General features: G+C 41.1%; 1 protein-coding gene across 1 annotated transcript; it reads left to right on the forward strand.

The window, feature by feature from the left end:
• Positions 1-283: 283 nt before the first annotated feature.
• On the forward strand, positions 284-22266 carry LOC131563591 (uncharacterized protein F13E9.13, mitochondrial-like). Its single transcript, XM_058813696.1, has 6 exons — positions 284-356; positions 1485-1567; positions 8567-8747; positions 13345-13495; positions 15356-15483; positions 20775-22266. The coding sequence occupies exons 1-6, from the start codon at positions 284-286 to the stop codon at positions 20963-20965; spliced, it is 807 nt and encodes a 268-aa protein (XP_058669679.1). The 3' UTR covers positions 20966-22266.
• The last annotated feature ends 1370 nt before the right edge of the window (positions 22267-23636 follow it).

Raw genomic sequence — 23636 nt, forward strand, 5'->3', positions numbered from 1 at the left:
GCGGATCCCGCGCGGAACGGGGCCCGAGGGGCGGGGCCGGAGGGGCGGGGCTCGGACGCGGAAGCGGCGGGAGCGGCTGTGGCACGTGGGACCGCGCCGGGTGAGCCGGGCCGAGCCGAACCGGGCCGAGCGGAGCCGAGCAGAGGGGCTGAGGATCCTCGGTCTCGGCCTTGGCTCCCGGCTCCATCCCTGTCCTGGTCTCGGTCTGCGGCTGGAGGCGGGGCCGCCACCATGGCCCGCCCGGCCCGGCTCCGCTCACGCCCGCCTTTCCTCCCCGCAGGCCATGCAGCGGCCCGGGCTGTTCGGGCGGCTCAGAGCCGCGGTCATCGGGATGGTGCACGTGGGAGCGCTGCCAGGTAAGCGGCGGGCGGGGGCACGGCCGGCGGGACCCGGACCCGGACCGGGTCTGTGTCGCCGGTGTCACCCCTTAGCCGGCTGCCGTCCCCTGGAGGGCTGTCCCCTTACCGCCACCACGGGCCCCTCATGAGGCGCCGTCAGTTTGGGCGCTCCCCGTTTCAGAGGTAAAAAAGGCGGGAAAGTTCCGCACAGGGAGCCAGGCTGGGGAAACGAGGATTTGGGCTCGGTGCGCTCCGTGTTTCCAGCAGCGAGGGTCAGGGAGTTGCACCGATGGGCGGTGGGGTGGGATGGAGGTTGGGCAGAGCTCTGCCATGCCCTTGGAGGCAGCGGGAAGCTCGGACAACAGGCGGAATCTGTTCCAGCCTGGCCTCCTGGTCCTTTCCAGGGGCTCAGGGTGGGCAGGGCTGCTCAGGACCGGCACCTTGCCCTCGGCAGGCTGATGCCCGGAGCTCAGGGTGCCCCAGAAGCAGCTCCAGGCAGCAGGGCCAGCTCACCCTGTGCTGGGAAATGCGGCCAGCCAACAGAGCTGGCACAGGGCGCAGCACAGTGCCCAGCACAGTGCCCGTCTTAGACTGCCACTGCCCGATCTTAGGGACCCAAATGTCAGAAGAGACTTTGGTCTTAAGGCAAATTAACTGAACTCAACAAACTCTGTATGTGTGTATTTCTGCCATGAAGATCAGAGACAATCACCCTTGCAGATTAAGGACAGCTTTAACTGGTTTTAAACTCACTGTTGTTTAGCATAGGTATTCTATGCTGACACAGAGGTCAGTCTTGCCCCTGGGTTGTATTGTCTGGAGCATCACTAATGCAGAATAAATTACAAGTATGTGAATAGCAAGCTAAGAGCAGACCTAGTGCAACAGTGGATTATAGCAGACATTCCTCAAATTTGTGGATTAGATTTAGGAGCTGAATGGTTACAGCAGCTCTGCCAAGTTCAGCTGAGGAAAGAGATGTCACTAAGACATGCCACAAGGAGATAGGGCAGCCTCTGAACAATTTTGCCCTGTATGTCCCTGTTTCAGTGTGCAGTCCCCATGGATATCCTGGCTAAAGCTGTTACTGTCCATGGGTTTGGTTTGTGCATGCCCTGGGGTAAGCAGCATTGTTCTTGCTTGTAGGGACACCAAGAAGTTCTCTCCCACTGACCCAGATCATTGATCAAGCCTGTCAAGAGGCCGAAGTTTACAAGGATGCTGGAGTCGTAAGTTTTGGTTTCTTGCTTCCCATGACAGCCATTACACAAAACCACTTCTGCATAGCCAGATTTTAAATTAAGCTCATAGTTGAAAGCATCAAAAGCATCTTGAAGCTCATAGATTAGAGATGCTTAAATCCATGTTGTTTATTTCAATAGAGGAAGTAGGCCTTCTAGATTACCAAAAAAAAAAAAAAAAAAAATCCCAAGTATCTTGCACCTAAAACAATTGAAAAAACTTAGATTCAAATAGTACAGTTCAAGTTGTTTTAGTTGGATGAATCAAGTCAATTTAAGGAGTTAAAAAAAAAAAAAGTGACCAGAAATACAGGCTGTTGCTGGCATTCAAGGTCTGTAGAATGCTTCATCAATCTAGCCTGACAAGCCACTGTATTTTTAGCTGTGTGCAAGCCTCTGGTTTCCTGAGGTTGGGGAGGTGTGCCATGTGCACAGCTGATACACTGCATGCACACCTCAGGAACCTGGAGGGTGCAGGATCACCCCACACCTGTGTTTGCAACAAAACAGCCCAGATAATTCAGGATCTAAAAAAAAAAATGTGGCTCAAGTCCTTTTCTGCCCTCTCTAAGCCTCTCTCCAGGCCCCTGGCAGCAAACATCTCTGCTCTGCAGGTCCAGAAGAGCAGGCCCAAAAGGCCATTCTCAGCCAGAGGCAAGAGGAGACTGCTGTCAGAATTGCTGTTGGACCTGAAGTGGTGTAGTAATCTTCATAGGTCAGTACATTTTAACAGGGTGTATGTCCTTTTGAAAGGTCAGATATGTTTTAAACATTTCATTACACCTTGTCTTGGGGTGTTGATGTGCTTTTTCTTTCACCTGCCCACAGCATTATGAACATTTTCTGGTGGAGTACTAATGTCCAAGGTTTGAAAATGTCTTCAGTGAACAAGCAGTCACTGCTCTGAGCTGCTGTTTCCAGAAAAACTTTATTAACAAGCAGGTTGAAGCATTTTTAATCTATAAATTAGAATGATACTGTACAGACAGAGCAAAATTGAATGCCATAGAAGATCAAGGTCAAAATGCAAGACAAGTCACACAAGGCAGGTTATGGGCAGAGCCCTGGTAAGGCTAAACTAGGAGAGAATGCTGAGAATAGAATCATTGAAAGGATAAACAGCACTGGGGTAAAATGATGGTAGTAAAATAGGTAAATGATGGGGTAAAAAGCCTAGTGGGGTTCAGTACCCATGAACCAGATGAACATGTGTGAGATGTCCACCCAGTTAGAATAGTCCAGTTTGAATGCAATTGACCAGAACAAGGAAGTTTTCTTCCTTTTCATTCCTCCTGAAAGAACAGGTGTGCAATAACTCTCTATTCTGTACTGTGCCTTTACATTTTGTTGTTGCAGTATCACCATGAGGTATAATGTGATTTGATCTACATCAGAACAGTGGCAAACACTAATCTCTGCCTTCCTGTGCCAGAGGAAGTGCTTGCACAGATTATCTGTAACTCATAAAGCCATTGCTTCACACTGCAGTGCCTGTTTGTCCATTTCCTTACAAAATAATTGCACTCTGAAACCTTCAGCAGCAGGGGGAAGACACCAAATACTCCTGAAAGTGAAGGAAGGTACGGAAGCAGTCACTTCCTGCTGGCATGCACAAAGCTGGAGCAGCTTTGAGAAAGGCTTAAAAATCAGTGCTAACAAAAAGTTTTAATTTGGCTTTTATACTTTGTCTTTTCAACAGTAGTACTGAATTCTGCAGTTCCTGCTCTAACTGGTTTGCCTTTTCTGCAAGTGCATTGCAGTCCCTGAACTTGAATAAACCTACCTGTCAGGAGACACCTGAGGTGAATGCAGTAATTTCTGTACACATGTGGACAAATTCAGGACTTAGAGTTGTAATTAACCCATTTTCCTATAGAAGTCACAGGAACATCAATATACTTCCACACCAGTCTTCATTCTAAAGGTCTGCACAGTGCTAGAGAATAGAACAGGGTTAGAGCAATATAAGAAACAAATCTTTTATTAAGGAGATAAGTCTCAGAGATAATCAGGAGAGCCTGCATAAATACCATTAGGATTGTTTAACACTTTCTGCAATTCAATTCTTTAGTTTTTTTGTGTTACTTAAAGAGAAATGCAAGTTTTCATGAGAGATGCTTTTAGGAGCTTCCTAGCTTTTACACAGAGGTTACTACTGCCAAACTATTCTGGAATGGGGATCTATTTGGGTTTCTTGCTCAGTATTCCAAAGGAGCTGCTAGGCTGTCTATTTTTCTTGTGGAAGAAGAACTAGGGAAAGGGTTTTTTTCCCATGGATGTTTGTACTGACACGTGGAGGGATAGAATGTAAGAGAATGGTGCAGAAGGTAATCTCACCTGAGGAGTTGCAGCTGTACTAATTACCAGTTAGGAACAGGCCTGCCCTTAACAGGCCACAGCTGTGTCCAATGAGGGTGAGGGCTATAAAAGAGTTGGTCAGCTGGGTGAGGAGAGAGCTGGAGTTTGTTGACTGTGCTGAAGAAGGAGTCAGTGCTGTGAGGGGCTGCCCAGGGAAATCACCAAGAAGGTACAGAACTTTTACAATAAGATGACAACACTGACAGTGTTCCCAAGTGCTGCCCACAGTAGCCCTTAAGAAGATATGTAACCATTTGCTGTTATTTAGATGTTTACATATTGTCTGAAATTGTTCAAATTGGTGTTAGCATTTAAAAATAAAGTATATGGACTTGCTCATTCCATCTGTGTTGCACTTGGAAGTAAATCCTGGTATATTCAGAGTAAGGTGACTTGTCTGGCACATTCACAGCTTCACATAATAAATATGAAAGATTTGTGATATTAGAGCATAGTAATGAAAACAAGTGAGTGCTCAGTTAGGAAGCCATCTGTGCTCAAAATGTATATGCTTTGTACTTGTGTGTTGCTAAACAATGGAATTCCCTAGACAAGATTTTATAAGCAGCAGGCTATGAGCCATTATAATCCCTCCAATTTGTACCTGCTTTTCTTTAACAAGCAAAATGTATCTATTCATGTTAACTTTTATTCATTCCATTCAGCCTGGCTGACATTTGTTTTGGAGCTAAAAAATAGAGCACAGGTTCCCACTTGACTGTTAGTTACTGTTCCTGACTGTAGCTACTGGAGTAGCTGACATTAAAAACAGTTACCAGTATATGTTTTACATTGATGTTTCTAAAAAATAAGAGTGGTAAGCCTATTGCTGTTACAACTGTGGTGATAACTGGAATTCACAACACTTAGAATTTAATAACAGTGGAGACATAATAAAGTAGTATTTCTGCATAGAAACGTGTTGGTAGCTTTCACTTGGATTACAGAGTTTAATATTTCAAATCTCAGCTGTATTACAGGAAAATAAAATAGCAGACAGCCTGCCCACAGCTACTACCTCTGGCATGTGCAGGAGAACATGAGATAGCAGCTTCCTTCTGTTAAGGCAGCAATCTGCTCTGGAGGTGAGTGTTTAAAGGAGTTGCTAAGAGCTGTGCTTACAAACAGCAATTAAATGCTCTGCAAAGGCACCTGATTTCCTTTATAAGGGGCACATGAGGGGTGTGGGGTGATTGCTGCCATTGTTTTAGCCCCCACCTGAGCCTGTATAATAACAGGGGGGGTGCCAGCCCTGCTCCCTTTCTGGAGGAAGGAGTAGAGGTGCTGAGCTTGGAGAGGTTTGTACTGAGGTGCACATGTTTGCAGGTAAAACCTTTCTCTGGGGGAAAACACTGGGGTAAAGTTGCCCTGGGAAAGAGTTGTGTTAGGCATATGCTGAGTTAAAACTTGTGCAATTGTTACCTCAGTTGTGGTTTGTTACTGTTTTGAGGCTTTCCTGCTGTAATGTGTGTGAGGCTGAAGTGTTTTAAGAGGTTATTTCTGTAAGCAGAATATAGCTGAGGAAATTATTTTTCATATAGTTAGAGAGCTAATTAAAGGACCTATTTTTCAGTAGCTAACTGTGATACAAAGGGCACTTCATGTGTAGCACTTCAGAAGTCTTTCAAAGTAAAAAGGAAATACATTGCTTGAAAATTACTTATAATAAGGCTATTGCATATAAGCAACACTTAAATTATCTTCCCTTATTCAATGGAGAAGGAGCACAGAAGGCACTTGCAAGAGTTTTATCTCATACTGTCTATGTAAATCCTGCTTTGGAGGATATAATGCAGAAGCTTTTTCTGTAGGCTTCTACACCATAAGCTTAAGTTCCAAGAACTTTAATTTAGCATAACTGTTTTCTTTCCCCCATTTTAATTAGCTGTCTGATAGTACTGAAGTTTGTTTCCTATACATATCAAGTCAGTAAACACAAATCTGTGGTGTTATATTTTTATATAAAATATGAAAGAAAACTCTGACTTAATGCATCTGTAATTCAGCTTTCTGTATTGCAGAACATATGTTGTTCTCTTTTTAATTAAACAAAGCATAATATGCAAAAGAACAGTCGGATGGTACCAAAAGAATAACACATTATTAAAGTTCTACCAAAAATATTCACTGTAACTGTGGACCTTGAGGCTATAGGAAGAGGCAGTTGCTGCAAAGTGAATATAGTAAATTTAAAGCAGGAGAGAGAACTGTTGCAATCCTCCCATATGCCTGCATTTTGAGTTAGAATTTAATGAGACACTTTTTATGTGTAGTACTATGGCTAGGGGTTTTTATAACTTATTAAATGAATTAATTCATTAATGCAGCAAATGGAATAATTTGCTTTATGCAAATCCATAGCGGTCAAAGTAGTAGCAAGTTGTGAAAAGCTCAGTTTCCCTGTGGAATTCTGCCAGCCCATTCTCTTGCTTTTTTGGCTACTGGTGTGGCTCTTCAGGAGCTGAGCATTTTGAAGCCCCATTCCCAGTTGCCTTTCTCTCTGTTGAGATTGATTCTTGACTGCCTGGAAGCCTGGGGATGCTGTTTTGCAGATCATGCTTCCTGGCCTTTGTGATAAGCTTGGAGTTTCCCTAATACCCAGATTTTGCTGTAATCTGCCAAGCAGAGCATTTCTGAGCCAAAGGCTCTCAGGCTTTTTGGCCTCAAGGAATTACCTGGTTTTGATGGCTTGTTGCATTTTTGAATTTGCTTTGTTAAGGTATTTTAGTTCTACATTAGTCCTTTTGCCACATGCAACTACTGACCAAGTTTGCATTCTTGCTGAGACTGACTTAATATGTAGTGAGGAAAAGAGGCTACAGGGTTTCTCTTTCTGTTGGTACCACAAGGGATTCAGTAGCTGTGCCTCAGATACCAAGACCATTTGGTCAGGTCAGGTTTGTTGGAGCAGTCCTAACCTCATTCCAGAAAAAATGGTTAAAAACTGGGGTTTTTTGTGGTTTTCTTAGGTCAGGTTGTCATCTTGGTCATATGGCTATGTCCCATCATAGGTACAGAAGTGTGGATGTTCTGTATTGAGCTGGACACACAAACAAAGTCAAGTGCAGATGTTTTGATTGGTTGCTATACCTGCTGCTCTTTTGCCTAATTCAGGTTTTCCTGGGCTGGAATTATGTAATTAAATATGTTGGTGAATGGCATCACAGTGCAAAGGTCTGATGAGGAGTGTCATCATATCAGGTCACCTTTTCCATTAACAGGTCACATCTCATTGCTTTTTAGGTAGCATGTCCTTTGTGTATTTAAACACTGAGCTGTGAGTGATTTGGAGAAGGCAGCTGTGCCCTGGTGCATTGAATGTTTGCAGGTTCTGTGCCTGGACTGACCATGTTGCTCCACTGGATTATTTCCTTCTCACTTTTCCCCACCCTCTGTGTTGGTTGTTCATTTATGATGCCTGTGCCATTGCCTGTAATTCAGCCATTAAATACTGACACTATTTTATATCCTATCTTGTCTTTTACTGCCAGAAGGGCTTCCACACTACAACAAACATAGAGAAGTGTCGCATACAAAAGATTTCTTAAATGAAACTTTTTTTTTTGTTTCCCCCTTCCTGATTTTCTGTGTTATTAAGAACCAAGCTGCTATGTTTAATCTCTAATTGTATTTTTTTCCCAAAAAAATGTTCCTCCTATTCTTGTTCAGCTACCATCTCTGTGAAAGTAAAGCTCTTATTTTAAAGGATTAAGATGTGTGATAGAACTCCAGAGAGAGCAGAATTTATTTGCTATATATACAATTAGTTTGTCTATTAAACTTTTTGCATTTTTAGAATTAAGCTGATGAGAAATATCTGGGGTTTTTTTTCATCTTCTTACTGCTACTGCAAAATACCAGGCATGGAATAAGTTTCAAGGCTCTAGTTTTACTCTTGTTATTAATCCTTAAGAAAATTAGGTATTATCTGCAGTTGTTGCAAACTTTTTTGTGTAGCCTATGCAATGATTAGAAATGTGTGTGGCATCAAGTAATGTACAAATTGTATCAGCAGAGTGTTTTATCATCACTCCATTGTTTGCTAAGTGTATGTCCATGTGGATGGAGAGGTATAATAGACAATAAGTAGCAATATCTTCTTTCCAGTAGTTCTGATTACAGAATATCCTAGTTCATATGGCATTTGGCAGAATAACAGTCAAACAAAAAATTCCTTTATTTATCCAAAGTAACACTTTTTTTCAGACATTAATTGAATTGAAAATTGCCCTGATTATCTCCAAGTCCTCTGTTATCCGAGCATACTCAATATCCTGTATTCCCCTTGGATAATTGAAGTTTGACTTTACACTATTTTTAATGAGGTATAAGATTTAACTCATTTGCCTATAGTTCGCATTTCAGGATGGATCAAAGGAACCCAAATTGATGAATGTATAATTAAAATCACATTTATTTCTCTCCATGATTTCACTGCAAATACCATGCTGTTGATGAAAACACTTTTATAAGTGGTTGTGTGCATCAAATGCATCAGCACAACTTGCTGTAGCTAATCCTCCCTCTGAAGGAAAACCTCTACACTTGTGTGTCTCAGTGCACAGTAAATAATGGAGAGCTGACCACGTTTGTACAGTGCAGTGATATTTTTTGTCATTCTTTGCCCAGGATGGGTTGATCCTGGAGAACATGCATGATGTGCCGTACACGGTGAGCCCGGGCCCGGAGGTCACCGCAGCCATGGCCGTGATCGGTGCTGCTGTGAGACAGAGCTGTCCCCACGTCCCTCTGGGTGTCCAGGTGCTCTGTGCTGCCAACCAGCAGGCAATAGCCATTGCTCTGGCTGCAGGTAATGCAAAGGGCTCCTCAGATACTGCTGCTGTTGCTGTGGCATTCGCTCTCCACAAGCTGGCATGGATACCGTGGAAAGCTGAGTGTGCCCTGAAACAGCAGCAGTTGGGTTCTGAGAATGATGCCTGCTTGCTTAGAGTGGGTGGTGCTTGTGCACTGCTTCAGCTGGAGCCTGCTAAAGGCTGCCCCCACAGCTTTCTGGGTGAAACCTGTCTAAATGTAATCATTAGTTTAAATCTGCTGGTGTCTAAAAACCCCCTTTGGTGTAACTCTTATTTCAATTGTATGTTATATATATTCATATGTTATATGTATATTTCAGTTATATTATATATAATATATGTATTTTATATATATATATTTAACCCATGGGGGTTAAGCATCCTGTTTCAGCATCTCTTTATATGTTGTTGCTGCTACTGTTGCTCATGAAAATGTAAGTTTTCGTTGTCTTTAATGAATGAGTAGAATGAAACTTTTTATATAATGATAAAAATTGAGTGTATAGATAGCCAAAGTACTTAAAATTAAATTGCCTTTGGGGGAATTAAATATAAATTAATCTATCTTTATTACATGAATCCAAGACTTGGCTAAACTTCCTGCTCTTACTGTTTGCTGAAGCAATTTTAGTATTTCATATGTAACCCTCCCTGATGTAAAGGTGTAGGCTGGCTTAATATGGAAAGCCTGTGCTTCCTAAATTCACAAAATGAGGGTTAATGCATGTTTTTGCCCAAATTGACTGTCATTATGGTAAGGCTGTACATTTTTGCATGTACAAATTTCACAGAACCAGCTAGAAGATGCTGGTGTTCAGTGAAAGCCATACTTCAGGTACAACCATGCAGGCTAACCTATCTGCAGTGGCAGTTTAAATTATGCCTAATATGTTCCAAAAGCTTTAAATTCTTGTTAATAGATGTCTTTTGAACTGATATTTGTTTGGTGAGCTTTAAAATCAGATGTTGCCATTTTCAAAGTATCTAGCCACTTGACAAATTGGGAAAACCTAATTTTTATTGTTGCATTTGAACCTATATGAAAATCTCAAATAAAAATGGTAACAGAAACCAGTTTTAGTTTTTAGATATTACTGCCATTTGATGAGGGCCATTTGAGGTACATTGGTATTTAAGAAAATAGCACATGCCCTATTTTTAAAAGCAATCCTTTGAGGAGCAAAAAGTCATCACTAAATAAGGAATATGGTCTGGGGACAATGAATTTCTCTTCTTTGCAATTATTAATGAAAGGGAGAATTCCTGGAGGGCTTGGGTTTTGCTCAGCTCCATTCCTGTTCTGCACTATTTCCTCTGTAACTGTGGAACACCAACCAGGAAGGGCCTGTGTTTAATGCATTTCATTGCACTTCTCTCAAAATTATTGTCTCAAGTTCACTGAACAGGGAAGCAAAAAGAAAATCACTTTAAGCAAAACCATAGTAAAATGGGTGCTACTTTGTAGGTAGCAAATCTTTAAACAGCTTTTCTGTAGCAACTTAGTGGTGGCTTTAATGTCAATATAATTTTGATAGGTAATTATTAACAAGGCAAATCCTGTATGCTCTCACTACAAAAATAATTTGTTGAAGGTGTTCTAGCTAAAAACCATATATAGCATCTTCTGCTTACTATACAGTAATTTCATTTTCCCTGTGGAGATCCCTGTCTTTTGTAGGAATAACTGTTCTTAAGAGAACCACACAGGGAATTCATAACTGGTCTCTAGGAGAAGGTAATGATTTTATTTGATAAAGGGTGGAGGGAAATCCACAGGTCTGCAGTGTGAGGAGGAGCTCAGCTAGCTTGAGCAAGGACCGGAGGGTCCTGTGCCTGGGTGAGCCTGGGGCACTCACCATGAATAAAGGCTCAATTTTTAAGTTTACCTTATCTCATAAATTTAGAAAACGGTGGTTCAGTTGGAAGGGACTTTAAACAGTCATCTGGTCCAAGTGCCCTCTGTGCCTGAAGCTGCCCTTTTCCCTTTAGGAATCAATTATTGAAATTCCAGTTCTGGATCAGCCTTCATCAATGATGTTGACACAGTTGATAGCTGATAAATGAGGAGATATCCCAGATCTCTCCATGTCTTTTGCAAACAGCTTTGCTGTCTGAGCCCATTCCTCTCCCTCCTGCACCAGTAGAATGGGAATTCACTTGCTGTCACCCATGACACTGTTTAGGGTGAGACAGAATCAGGCAGAGCTGTGTGCTGTGGTTTTTGTTGCCCTTTTTAAGTGCCACCATATTAATGCAGTGGTGAGGGGAGGCAGCTCAGCTGAGAACTGCAGCAGGAGCACCCAGAGGTGCTGTGAGAGGCAGGGAGTGCTGCGGATCCTGCTGGGAGAGCTCCTGTGCCTGCAGCCCATCCTGAGCACAGCAGGAGCTGCTGCAAGGCAGTGTCCTGAGAAGTATTTTTGCAGCACAGACACATTGTGCCTCCAGTGTCAGCAGCAAAGTCAGTGCTCTTAGAGTTCTGTTTATTAGTTTTCATTGGATGTTCCCTATTCTTGTTTTCCAGTGAAACTACAAAATGTGTTGTCTCCATATAAGTCAGAAATGGGACTGCCTATTAACTATTCAATGGCTATTACTTTTCAACTTTCAAATGAGAAAGTAAGCACTAGTATCATTCTCACAATTTTATGAGCATAAAAATGAATTCATTAGCAGAATCTGATTATGGCTTCATAAAACAGAAGGGTAATGACATGGTGCCTGCACCTATTACACTTGGTTAAAAATTGTGTTTTCATGGCCTCCAAAAACCCAGATTGAGAGTGCAGCCTTGTTAAACTAAGTACAATCCAATGTTTAGCAGAAAGTCTGATATTACTGCACTAAGGAAACACAAACCAAACATCAACATACAAGGTGGCTTCAATAAATGAAATTACTCAATGAATAGCTCCTGTCCCAAGTTAAACCTTGATTGCTGTGAAAGTGTCTCTAGGCTCACCCACAGTTTTATGATTAGAGAAATAATTATTCTTCTATAACTCTGAATTGTACTGTAAGCTTGGGTGATGTAATTAGAAGCTGTAGGTTTTGTTCCTAGATGTAGAAATCTCAGTTTAGTTGTTTGCACTGTGTTTATCACCCAGTGTCTACAAGCACCTGCAGTAGTACTTGTGGCACACTCTTGTCTTGGATCCTGGGAATACTCTGTGCTTTGCACTCATCTCAAGGCAAGGACAGCTTGCATTTGATTTGGCATCCATCTGTGATGTTTCTTGTGAGCTGGAGTCTGTGTTGCTAAGCAATGCAGGCTCTTCTCTAGCAGGCGTGAGCTTCTGTTTCTGCAACTTCAGGGCTTTTGGAATGAAACTGGAATTTTAAAATAAACAGACACCTTGTCATTTGGTAAATAAATTTTCAAGATCAGCTATGTTTATAGTTGGAATGTGCTAAGGTAATGCCTCTGCTGCCTAATCAGTTGTGGGTAGGATTGCATTCTTGATGACTGTTTCCACATGCATTGCTTTCCTCTGAGTGATGTCAGCTCTAATTAAATGTGCATCTGACTCCAAAGCTGGAGCAGTAGAAGAGCTTCAGAAGGGCTTGGAAGACACCTCCAAAGCAAACTGGAAGAGCAGCAAAACTGCACAAGACGAGTGCAGAGCTTTTACAAAAATGTGTGAAACAGGCAGGTTTTAAGTGACGGTTCAAGGCTATGAAAGCCAGGGGAGAAGTGGGGATTGCAATAAGGGAGTCAGAATTAAATCTTGTGCCTCACTGCTGTGGGCTTATTGCTCTGTGGTCCAAGGCTTCAGTCTTACAGCAGAGAAATTCCAAGGCTGTGGAGGGGGGCCCTGAATGTCAATGACTGGGCCCCCATGAAGTAATTACAATCATAATCTTCCTCTTCAGTATCCATCCCACAAAATCTTCCTAGTGACAAACCTTAATGAATATGGTGGAACCTGTGTTACTAAAGCATGGCAGAATTGATGGTTGGAGTAGAATGGCAAATGTTTGACACTTCCTAAGCCTCTGGCACAGCTCTAGAAGCAATTTGTTGATGTGGTGCTGTTAGGAAACACAAGCTATGTTCAGATGGAGTCACATGGGCTGCATGTAACATGCTTCAGGCTATGTTTTCTTGCCTAATTTCCTAAAGGAGATGACAATGCTATTCCTCTGTGTCTGTAGCCTGGAAGTGGGGAAGACATGCAAGTTAGTGACCCTTTTTGGAGAGAAAACATGTAATTAGAATAATAGAGCTGTGTTTTCACCCACCTACTCCTCTGCATGGCACATGATGGCAGCAGGCAGGGCAGGGTGTGCAGCTGTCTGGGCCACACAGGGACAGACTGAGGGGACAGAAGGGGCCCAGGGGCTGGGGGAACACTGGTGAGGTCAGTGGGAGAGATGGGAGTGGAAGCAATGAGATGGGAAGAAGTCAGAAAGAATAGGGGCAAAAATAAAGAATGAAAAAGTGAGGTGGGTTAGTCCTAGAGTGGGTTCCTCCATGAAACAATTTGTGTTGGGATCAAATAGGAAGGGCAGTAAGGTGAATTTTCATTTGTTTTTAGTGTTTTTCTTTTAATGTTCTCAGTTTCAGGCTAAAATGTTGCTTTTGACTTTTTTCAGGTCTTGATTTTATCCGGGCTGAAGGGTTTGTGTTTTCTCACGTGGCTGATGAAGGAATTATAAATGCCTGTGCAGGTGACCTGCTACGATACAGAAAACACATTGGAGCAGACAACATTCAGATTTTTGCTGATATTAAAAAGAAGCATAGGTAAATACAAGCTAAATTTTATGTAAATATGAATGCAATAACGATCTTATTTTTTTTTCAATTTTCTGGGGGTTTTTTTTAATGTCAATTTTCTTCCAGGAAAGTTAATCATATGGGGAGAAGTTTATTATTTAAGCACAGACTTGCAGTGCTGTAAGGGGATAAATTTAAAAATAAGTTTGCAGCTGCAAGTTGCTTTATCTGTGATGTTTGTAGTTGTTTAACCTTCAGGTTTTCAGTATGCCAGCTATGAAAGCCTTGCATCTGGTATTGAGACTTTATATGCATGTGTAAATGTCTATTATGTTTAGAGAAGTTTTGTTTCTGAAAGTTAGGTATGGAAGGTTATTTTTTAGTTATGAGGGCAGTTGCCATATAAAAGCATCCAAGTGATCATAGTTTGGCATTTTAAGAAGCTCTTCTCTTTCTTCTCTTTCCTGCCAATAATTCTGATTCCTGCTACTTAAATCAGTGCTGTCTATGTAAGGGTTATGTTCTGTGATTATCAAACAGAAGGAACTTATGACAGATAAATCCAGTTTCTTTTCTGCTTATACTTTATCTTACCTGTCACATGGTACTTTCAGCTATTTAGATGTCACTCTTTGCATTTGTTGTTTTTTTCCTCCCACAGAAGAACTGCTCGAGTGCTATGTATTATACATGCTAAATAACCTAATTAAAATGTTTGTGTGTAGTATGTGAGTAATCATGAGAATAATCAAGTTTAGAAGATCTTAAATATGTAATAAGCAGGTAATAAATTTCAAAAGAGGAAGGAAACAATGCAATGTGGTGGTCAGATGAAGCTTTTCAGAGCAGTTTCTTTCTGATAATTTTTAACATATATATACAAATGCAAATACACTGCATTAGACTTTTTGTAAGTGAAATTGCATCATGTCCTTTTTATTTTTAGCCTTGACAATTGATGAATTGATATTTGGATTATACTTCCCATTTTTCAAAGAGTTGGCATTTAAGAAAGGCAAAGAAGTTTTTGTTTCAGGCAGAAACATAAAAGGAAATGCTGAAGGACTTCTTGGTTGAGCTTTTTAATGTAGAAAAGTGCAGCTGCCACTGAGAGCTGCTATGCTCCTGTTCTTTAAATGAGGAGAAACTGTTCTTGTGCCATCAGCACTCAGCAGTGCAACATGTTTGCCATAGTTGTTGTTTTCTGTTTAAATACAGAAAATCCAACAGTGTTGGATGTTCAACCAGCAATGGCTGGAGTTCCTTCCAAGTTTGGGGCCACATAAATTAATAGTTACTATTGCAATAGATTTCAGACCAGGTGTGTCACCCATACATCAAAGCCTGCTGCTGAACAGCTGGGATGCAGGTGTAATTGATGTTTGTAATTGCTGTGCAAGATGATTCCTGTGGTTATATCCTAGGTATTAACTATACTTTCTGTTATTGGACTTGTGGAGGTTGTTGATTCTGCCCTAAGCAACAGGATCTGATTTATGAATGAGGGCACATCCACAACTCCCACTTGAAGTCAGAGAGCTCTGTGTGCTCAACACTTGTGAAATACAGGTGCTTGACATGTAAGCAGCTGTCTCAATTGACACTTGGTGGTTCACACTTTGCTCCTGGTTGTAGAGAGTGAGTGCTATGACAGATCAATGAAGGGAAAGGTTGGTTTTTCACTCATGCTCAGGTGGCAGTGTCACCTGCTGGCGGTGTCACCTGCCAGTGTGAAGGTGCACGCTGCTAAAGCAGCCCCTGGGGGTTCTGGCAGCAGGAGGGTGGGGGCATAGGCCGTGTGTCCCCGGCGCGTGTGACGGGCCGTGTGTCCCTGGCGTGTGACGGGCCGTGTGTCCCTGGCGTGTGACGGGCCGTGTGTCCCTGCAGTGCTCACGCCCTCACGGCCGATGTCAGCGTGGCGCAGACGGCGAGCGCGGCCCAGCTGTTCCTGGCCGACGGCGTGGTGCTCACTGGCACTGCCACCGGGCACCCCACGGACCCCCAGCAGCTGCAAGGTGAGCTTGGGCACCCAGCTGGGCACCAGGGAGGGGACAGGAACCAGGTGAGCCAGGGCCAGGTGAGCCTGCGCAGCAGGGAGGGGGGTTGCTGGAGACAAGGAACTCTCACTGTGGTATCACCAAAGGGATATCAGGACAGACAAAGGTGATACAGAGACTCCATCATCTGAAGGCTTGAAAAGGCATTTTATTATTCAAAATCTACAGTTCTTACAGAAACAATGGTGGACCTAAGATTGGCCTTTAGGAATCTTCTCTCACCTATTGGTCAAGAAGGGACAGCTCCTTCTTGTAAACATCTTTGACAAACAGAGATTGCCTGCCAGGTGCAGAGATTGAGATAATAATTGTTTTAATTCTTTCTCTGAGCTTTCTCACAGCTTCCCACAGGTTCCCAGGAAAATCCTGGGAGAGCTGTCTCTCTCTGTTCAGAGGTTATGTGATACCACGCTGTGGGGTTTGATTTGATCAGAATGGTCATATTTGAGGTGTTACTTAGATGGGCTGTGGCATGTTTCTATACAACAGTTTGGCAGGGCAAAAATGATAATTATTCCAAGCTTTTATAATGCTGAGTGATGCTGAGGCTGAAAGAAAATACTATTTCATTTGTAAAAAGCCCTAATATAAGAAAAAGCCCCTTTATAACCCTAGAAAACTAGCTATACTAGAACTAGCCATATATTAAACTAACTAGCTAACCATAAATCTTTCCATTGAAGAGCTCAGTGTTTTTATTTTTCACAGTGAAAATGGAATTCCTTCAAGAAAGGGGGCATTTTGATAAGGCAGCATTCGAAACATTAATACCAGGGAAAGTAGTACTTGGAAGATTTTCAGAAAGAATACAAATTCTTTGGTAGACAGGAAGATATTAACATCAAAATAATTTTTAAATAGTGTGGACTTGTGTCAAGGGAGACTCATTTGACCTATGAGTTCTGACCTTTGCAGAAGTGCTGTGATTCTTGATATTTTTATATTAGCATCAGTTTGGGCTGTGTTCATGAAACAGTATTGCTCCCATGCTAGAATTAAAGTTCTGTCATGGGGGCATTTAGTTTTCATCACTAGTTTTAATTTAGATCAATGGCTTGAATTTGAATGTCTCACTACATAAAATAGAATGTGTATTTTTTTAGGTTTTACTTTACCTAAAATGTTGTAACTTGGCATGTATTGTAGTTCCAGTGCACTGTATTGTACTCAACTTAAGTTAGGAGATCAGCATGAAAAACATATTTTACCTGTCAGAGATAACCTGGGCCTCAGCAGGTTGTATTTGTATCTTTTGTGTTGTATTTTTGTATCTTTTGAAACAACATAAAATCATTCAGTGTTTTCAGAGCTTTATGTATATCACACATGCTTAAGAGCATTTAAAATGAATGTTGAACTTGTCAAAATGGTTCTTATTTCATACATAATAAACTTTTTGCTAAAATAACATTACAAATTGCTATGCCTCAGTCAGCAATGCTAAAAAGAAAATGATGGCTTGGTGTGAACACTGAGCCTCTTGAATTAGCTGGGTCTTTTGGTACAGCAAATCAGAAATTATACAGGTGGAACAGGTGATACTGGAAGCTATCTATGCCTGCTTTAGAGTCTGCAAAATTTAGTTAATCTAGAGATCCATCCCTGTTTGCACTTAATGTCTCCACTGCTATTAATGCAGATCAAATAACTTTAAAAAAATATTTGATATGTCTGGGAAAAATCGTAGGTTAAATTCTGCTTCATGTATGCACATGCAGCCTCCATTGATTTACAGCATCAGGGAGCAAAACCTGACCTGTAGGCCCAGAGGTTTTTTGTCACAGGACCCCAACCAGACAGAACCATAGCTTCTGCTTTCTTTCATGTGAACAAACTTGTCAGTCCCTGTCTCTTTCTCTTTCTGGGTCCAAAGAACAAAATGAATCAGAGTTGGCAGCTGTAATGAAGTACACATTAATTCTTTGTTTGGATTTGTGTTATGAAAGCAGGAGTGTGCAGATCATGGGTTTATTGTACTTAGATCACAGCATTTTGGATGTTAGCAGGCCCTCTCATGAGAAAGATGTCTTAAAACAGGTAAGAGAAGAACTTAAAAATTCCACAGTATAAAAAAATGACAAATTAGGCATATCTATGTCAGGAAATTCTTAAAAGGGATGAGGTCTACAAAGTTGGTGTTGATATGAGTGAGATTTTGCATTTGAGGAATTTATGCAGCCCTGGCAGTGCTGTATTACAGTGATACAATTGGGCACCTTTCATCACACTGCAAAGCAGCTCTTGAAAGCAAAGCTGAGAGACAGATGAGATTTTTGTCATGTCTCCTTTTCAGCTTTGTTGTGCAGTAATATAGAAGTGGTTTTGTCTTTGTGTGGAATTGATTGATTTGCGATGGGCTGTGGGAAGTGTTTCCCTGTCAAGGCAGAGGTGTGTGTTCAGTCAGGTTTTGTTTGCAGTTTGTGTTGCTGCCTTCTGAGGCTGGCAGGCCCTGCTGGGCACTCAGGGCACCAGAGGCTGAGGGAGTATGAGGGCTGAAAAATCAGGATTCATGTTGTTAAGGAGCAAGAACTATAGCTGAGCATTTTGAATTCATTAATAAACCATCTTTTCATCTAAGAGGTTATAGAAGTTCCAGTTTGCTGCCTTGTGGAGTATTCTTTGGTTGGATGTGTGATGTGTGAACCCATCAGGTTTTTTCTTGGGCTATAACTGCTGAACTACCTGCTTTGCATTCAGTTTGTATTTTGAGTGACCAAAGCTTTGCATAATGACTGCTCAGTTATCTCTTTGAGCAAAACAAAGTGTCTCAGCTGAGTGACCTGTGGAAAACAGGTACATAATGAAATCCAACAGCTGGCTGTGACTGTCACCTCCTTAATTACTGTTCATTAAAGGGGCCTCAAGACAGCACCCCTCTCATCTTTTGATGGCCAAAATAGAGAGTGCTGCCTGTGTGGTACCCTGAGAGACAGAAAAAGTACTGATCACTCACATCTCCTGTTTAAGCCCTAAATTTAATGACAGAGAAAAAGTCCTTTGAATTAAAAACCTAAAATGTGTTAAGAGGGGAGCATTACCATAAACATAGTGTTCTGTATGGTACAGTGATCACTGCAATGAGAAAGCTGTTAGAGAAGAGTAGTCAAGCAAGTTATTGGCACAGTGGTGCTTATTTTTACACCACTCTTTGCCATTGTTTTCAAGCTAGGAGCACTTGGCCTTTATTTCATGAAACTTGTGCATACCATAGTTCAAATGCTTTCATTGTGCTTGCAACCAAGCACGATTTTATTAAAGACCTGTGTGCAGCTGTGCTGCCACAAGAAAGAGCACAGTGCCCTCTAGTTACAGTCCATGGAACAGAGAAATCTGTAAACTTCAGCATCTTGTTACTGTAACATCACAAAACTGTCTCCTTTTTCTCACTGTGTCAAAAAAAAAGGAAAAAAGAATGCCAGGAAAACAGAGATTTGAAGGAGAGCTCAGTGTTTAGAGATATTTTGACAGTGACTGAACATTGCCACCCAAAATCACATCTCACTGCTGCTGCTTTATTTTCTTTTACAGGTTAGAATTTGTATTAGCACAGCCAATAGACAAATCACCTTCTACTAATCAACTTTAGGCCCTGATGTGCTTGGAAAGGACTTAAAAGTAGCATCTGTAGCATACTTAATGAGGTAACACATCTCAGTGCACACTGAGCACTCCCTTTGCCATTCTGCACATTGTCATTCTGGATGGATCTGCAGCCCAGGAGATGTGAGTGCAGTCTGTGTGCCACGTGTAGAGCACAGCAGCATTTCATACCTTCCCACTTTGGAGGGCTTTGGCTTGTTCTGGAGTTTCTCATCAGTCTCAGGCTTCCCTGGGTTTTTCCCTTTGCCCAGCAGGGCTGAGCTGTTGTTTCAGACCCATATGAACTTGCTCTGTTTAATTATTTGGCTCTTTGTTTTTCCTGCTGATGTGAAATAATTATGAAGTACCTCCCTGCTAAGGTGCTTTACACACTTTTAAGGACAAATATTGACTTGGAGCCTGGTTCCTCTGGGGATTCAGTCAGGTACTGTCACAAATCTGTGGTCAGATGCACCTTAATTGTGTGCTGGTAGTGATGTAAAGCAGATAGGATAATCCTAAGAGCATATAGATATTATATAAATAAAAATAAAATTTAAAGTAAATATTCTCTTTTTTTAGAATAGGATATTTGTAATAATGCTGTAAGTAACTAGAAATTAATTATTTTGTTGTTGTAAGGAGAATGACTAAGAATATCAAATATGCATAGAAATATGTTTTAATCATATATGCATGAGCCATTTGATTTGTTATATATTTTCAGGAAGGGCTGTGTTGAATGGTTTTATTTCTGTGTTAAAATCTTTTTAAGAGGGAGTTATTGTTCCTAGATGGAATAAATGGTAGAGCATGTGACCTAAAAAGAGATTCAAGAACATTTTAATTGATCCCCTTTCTTCAGTGAAGTAGGAAGGTGATAAATAATTAGTCTTCCCCGAAGCATAATTAATAAGTTAGGCTTCTGATGAAACTTCATTTAAACAGTGTTTTGAAGCAGACATTTATTTGTTGCATGTGTGCTTTCCCAAGTTACCTCAAGCTATAACTACCTTGCCATCAGCTTATCACTAATTAAGCCAATTTATATGTTTTTAAAGGTCAGAAATAATGGCTTACAACATTCCTCTAAGGGATGAAGCTTCCAGTCCTATGAGTCACTCTTTGGATGGTCAGTTTGACATAAAATGATGAGAAGGCTGCTTAAGGAATTCTTGAACTAGGTTTTTTTTTCCTCCTCCCAAAGCTAGTACTGCATTTTGAGCTTTGTTTTTGTCTGTTTCTCCTCTTGAAACCAGGTAAAAGATCAGATGATTAAGTAACACTATATAGGAAAAATAAGAGGTTTTTATTCCATTGTCATTCCTCATGCTGATAAAAGACCACTTCTCTTTCTGGCTTTTACTTTCTGGCAAAACTAGCTGAGCTGTCAGTGGTGCCTGTATGAACCCTGCTCTCTTCCATAGAAGCAAATATAGGAAGTATTCCAGACAACAGAATGTAAAAAGTAAGATTTTTTTTTTCTCTTTAGAGCTAGAGGTGTTTTTTCTAGAGAACCTGTTTCATTCTACAGTAGAAATAATAAATACCAGAGTCACAAATTTCTCGATACATTTGTTTTTCTATTGAAAAAATAGGGAAATTAGAGTCTTCATGGAGAGAGTTTCAAAGGCAGGAATTAACCCTGATTTTGGTTTTCTTCTCCTCAGAGGTGAAGCAAGCTGTGAAGATTCCTGTGCTGGTTGGGTCTGGAGTGACTCTGGAGAATGTGAGGAATTACTTGGATGCAGATGCTCTAATAATTGGTTCCTATTTCAAGAAAGAAGGATATTGGGCAAATGCTGTTGATCCTGACCGAGTCAAGAAATTCATGGAACACATTAGTAAACTGAGAGAATGAGTTTGTCAGCAAACACTGTTTGTTTGTAGAAATGCAGTGTGGTAAGTCCTGCAGAATTAAAGCACAAATGTGTGGCCGAATGGCAAATAATACCAAATACAAATGCACATCCTCTCCATAACTAGCTGGGAAGCTTGGTGACATACTGCACAATAACCTGCTGCCCTGATGTTTGCTTCTAGGCAACACGTTTCTGTGGTGCTCAAAGCCACCATCAATGCAAAGCCAACTCGGAAACCTTGTGTGAGATATTCTCTCCGTAAGTTAAATGCTTACGGAGTTTAAGAATTTTTAGAAAATGTTCATCACAGGTGAGCTGAGTTCTGTTTTGCCTTTAAGTACAGTAGGATGCCCTAAGTTTACAGCTAAAAGTGTTGTAAATTGGACTAGTTAATTAGCCTTTCAGTTTCCCCATCTGTAAAATGATGATAATAGCACCTACATCACACAGGGGCCATAAGACATAATGAAGGAAAGGATGTACAGCACTTCCATTTCTCTAAATGAAGGGCTCTTTTAAAGTTCAAGATCATTATTTTTTCATTAGAATTGTGCATTTATACAATTGCTACATTTTTGTAATACCACACAAAAATTTAAGATAATTGGGGTATTGATTTACTTACAATACTTATTAGAGAATAAATGTAAATATTTAATTACATTTAAATAGATTTGGAAGGTAGTCAAAATGCTTTTGCAAAACCTGGAAATTTTAATAAAGGTTTATTATTTTTCAGCAAGCACCTGCAGCTTTGTACCTTTCTAGAATAGTAATAGTGATGTAAAAAACTTTCTTGAAATACACAAGGTATAATTACATTAGAAACCTTTCTACCAAAGCCACAGGTAAACATAGATTTTTCTTTTTCATGTAAAATGTAGAGGAAAAATATTACAGTCTTGCGGTGTCTGTTGTAAGAGAATCCGCTTGAATTTGATCCTTTAGCTCTAAGGAATCTTAGAAGAACACAAGGAATACCTGTTAAGTCATGGCTGCACAAAATGTGGGCATTTATTTTCATTCCTTGGGACTGGGAGCTCAGTTTGTCCTCTGGGATCTCTTTTTCCTTGACATGTACACATCAGGCTTGTGCTGATGCCAAAGAAAGTGAAATTGTGGATATCAAAGCAAATACACAAACATGGGTTTTGTGGCAGCTGGCAGAGCACCCATGCTCCTCTGAACAAGATGCATCCTCCTTCCAAAGACAAGAAGATTTTCAAGATACTTAGTTTTGTTAACATACTGTGATGTTCTGGAATCACCATTATGAGACTGTCTTCTCAGCTTTCTTTTTTCTCCACTGGTCTGTTTCCCACATGACTCCCACCAAAAGCCATGACAAGTCTTTGCTGTATTGCCCTGCTGGAAAAGATGTTGTTTAGGCCCTGTGGCAACCATGGCTTTTCCCCTTTTTCTCCTAAATGCAGTGACACAGCTTCAGTGCACAGGAATCCTTGCAGGTGCCTGTTTGTTGTGGCTGGCACTGCTTTGTCAGAGTTCACATTTACACAGGCACTTTAAACTTGGGTGGTGGTGCTTCCCTCAAACTAACAGTTGTGTCCCAACCCCATCCCTGTGGCCTTACAGGACTCAGGATTCTGGCTGGAGCCTAACCCAGCTTGCACCAGCCACACTCAGGGGCTGGGGAAAGGAGAATTGATGTTCATCTTCCTCAGTCCTTGCATCTGCAGCTTGCCAGGCTCTTGGTAGAGGCAGTTAAGGATCATGAAGATGCTTTCTGAATTTTTATTCCACACAGCCACAGCATCTTTGCCAGGTAAAGCAATAATCTGGTTTAGTCTTACAATTCTTAGCCTGAGTAATGAATGTTATTTTATGTCCTCTGTATTATGAAAAATGCCATATTAAATTAAACTAAATTCACTTAGATACCAGTAAAATCAGTCTGCTTAAATCAGTACATATCTTTGGTCTTTGTGCATTTAGGACTGTTTTGTGTGTGTTTCCATACAGCATTGCACAGGAGATGCAGTGAAGGTTGTCCCAACAGGTGTGCACTAATACAATTGTTAGCAGCTTTGGAAGTTATTTTCAGTAAACCTGTGAGCATGAAAGGCTGACATGCAAGCAGTGAGCACTGGTGCTCCAGTGCCACAGGGGTAAACATCTTCAGTCAGCCTGAAACTACAACAGGGATGCTGATAGGGATTGTTCAGTGGTGATAGTTGTTTTCAAAGAAGCTGGTGCCTGTTGTCACTGTGAGTATAACAATTTTGTGTTTGCCACAGTGTTTCTTGAATTGATTTCTACTCACATTCTAAAAACTCAAAAGTGCCTGAAACTCAAATGGGTTTTCATCTGAATAAAAGGAGGGGGTAAGTGAGAACTTCCTCAGTGCTGCATGCAAGGTCCAAAGGCAATGATGTTATACACAGCAGTTGTTTAAGACACAGGTTGATAAATACAGAAGTTGTTTAAGACAGAAGCCTCAATGAGCTGGTGTAATACTCATAATAATGCAGTGAATACTGTAGACAGCCCTTTCACTGCCAGGATTTCATGTACACACTGTGTGAGGAACACCAGCACCTGTGGAAGGAACAGGTCATCATTTGGGTCTGTGTTGTTACAAATGAAAGGTAAGTGCAGAATTTAGGGAACAGAAGTAAAGGAGAGCTGATTTTCAAGCCTGAAAATGTGACT

The sequence above is a fragment of the Ammospiza caudacuta genome, chromosome 13, assembly GCF_027887145.1.
Source record: "Ammospiza caudacuta isolate bAmmCau1 chromosome 13, bAmmCau1.pri, whole genome shotgun sequence".
NCBI classification, from domain to species: Eukaryota; Metazoa; Chordata; class Aves; order Passeriformes; family Passerellidae; genus Ammospiza; species Ammospiza caudacuta.

Coding starts and splice junctions, on each gene's coding strand:
- LOC131563591 (XM_058813696.1), top strand. CDS start 284: ATGCAGCGGCCCGGGCTGTTCGGGCGGCTCAGAGCCGCGGTCATCGGG. Junction 13,496..15,355: donor GATATTAAAAAGAAGCATAG/GTAAATACAAGC, acceptor GTGTCCCTGCAG/TGCTCACGCCCTCACGGCCG. Junction 15,484..20,774: donor GGACCCCCAGCAGCTGCAAG/GTGAGCTTGGGC, acceptor TCTTCTCCTCAG/AGGTGAAGCAAGCTGTGAAG.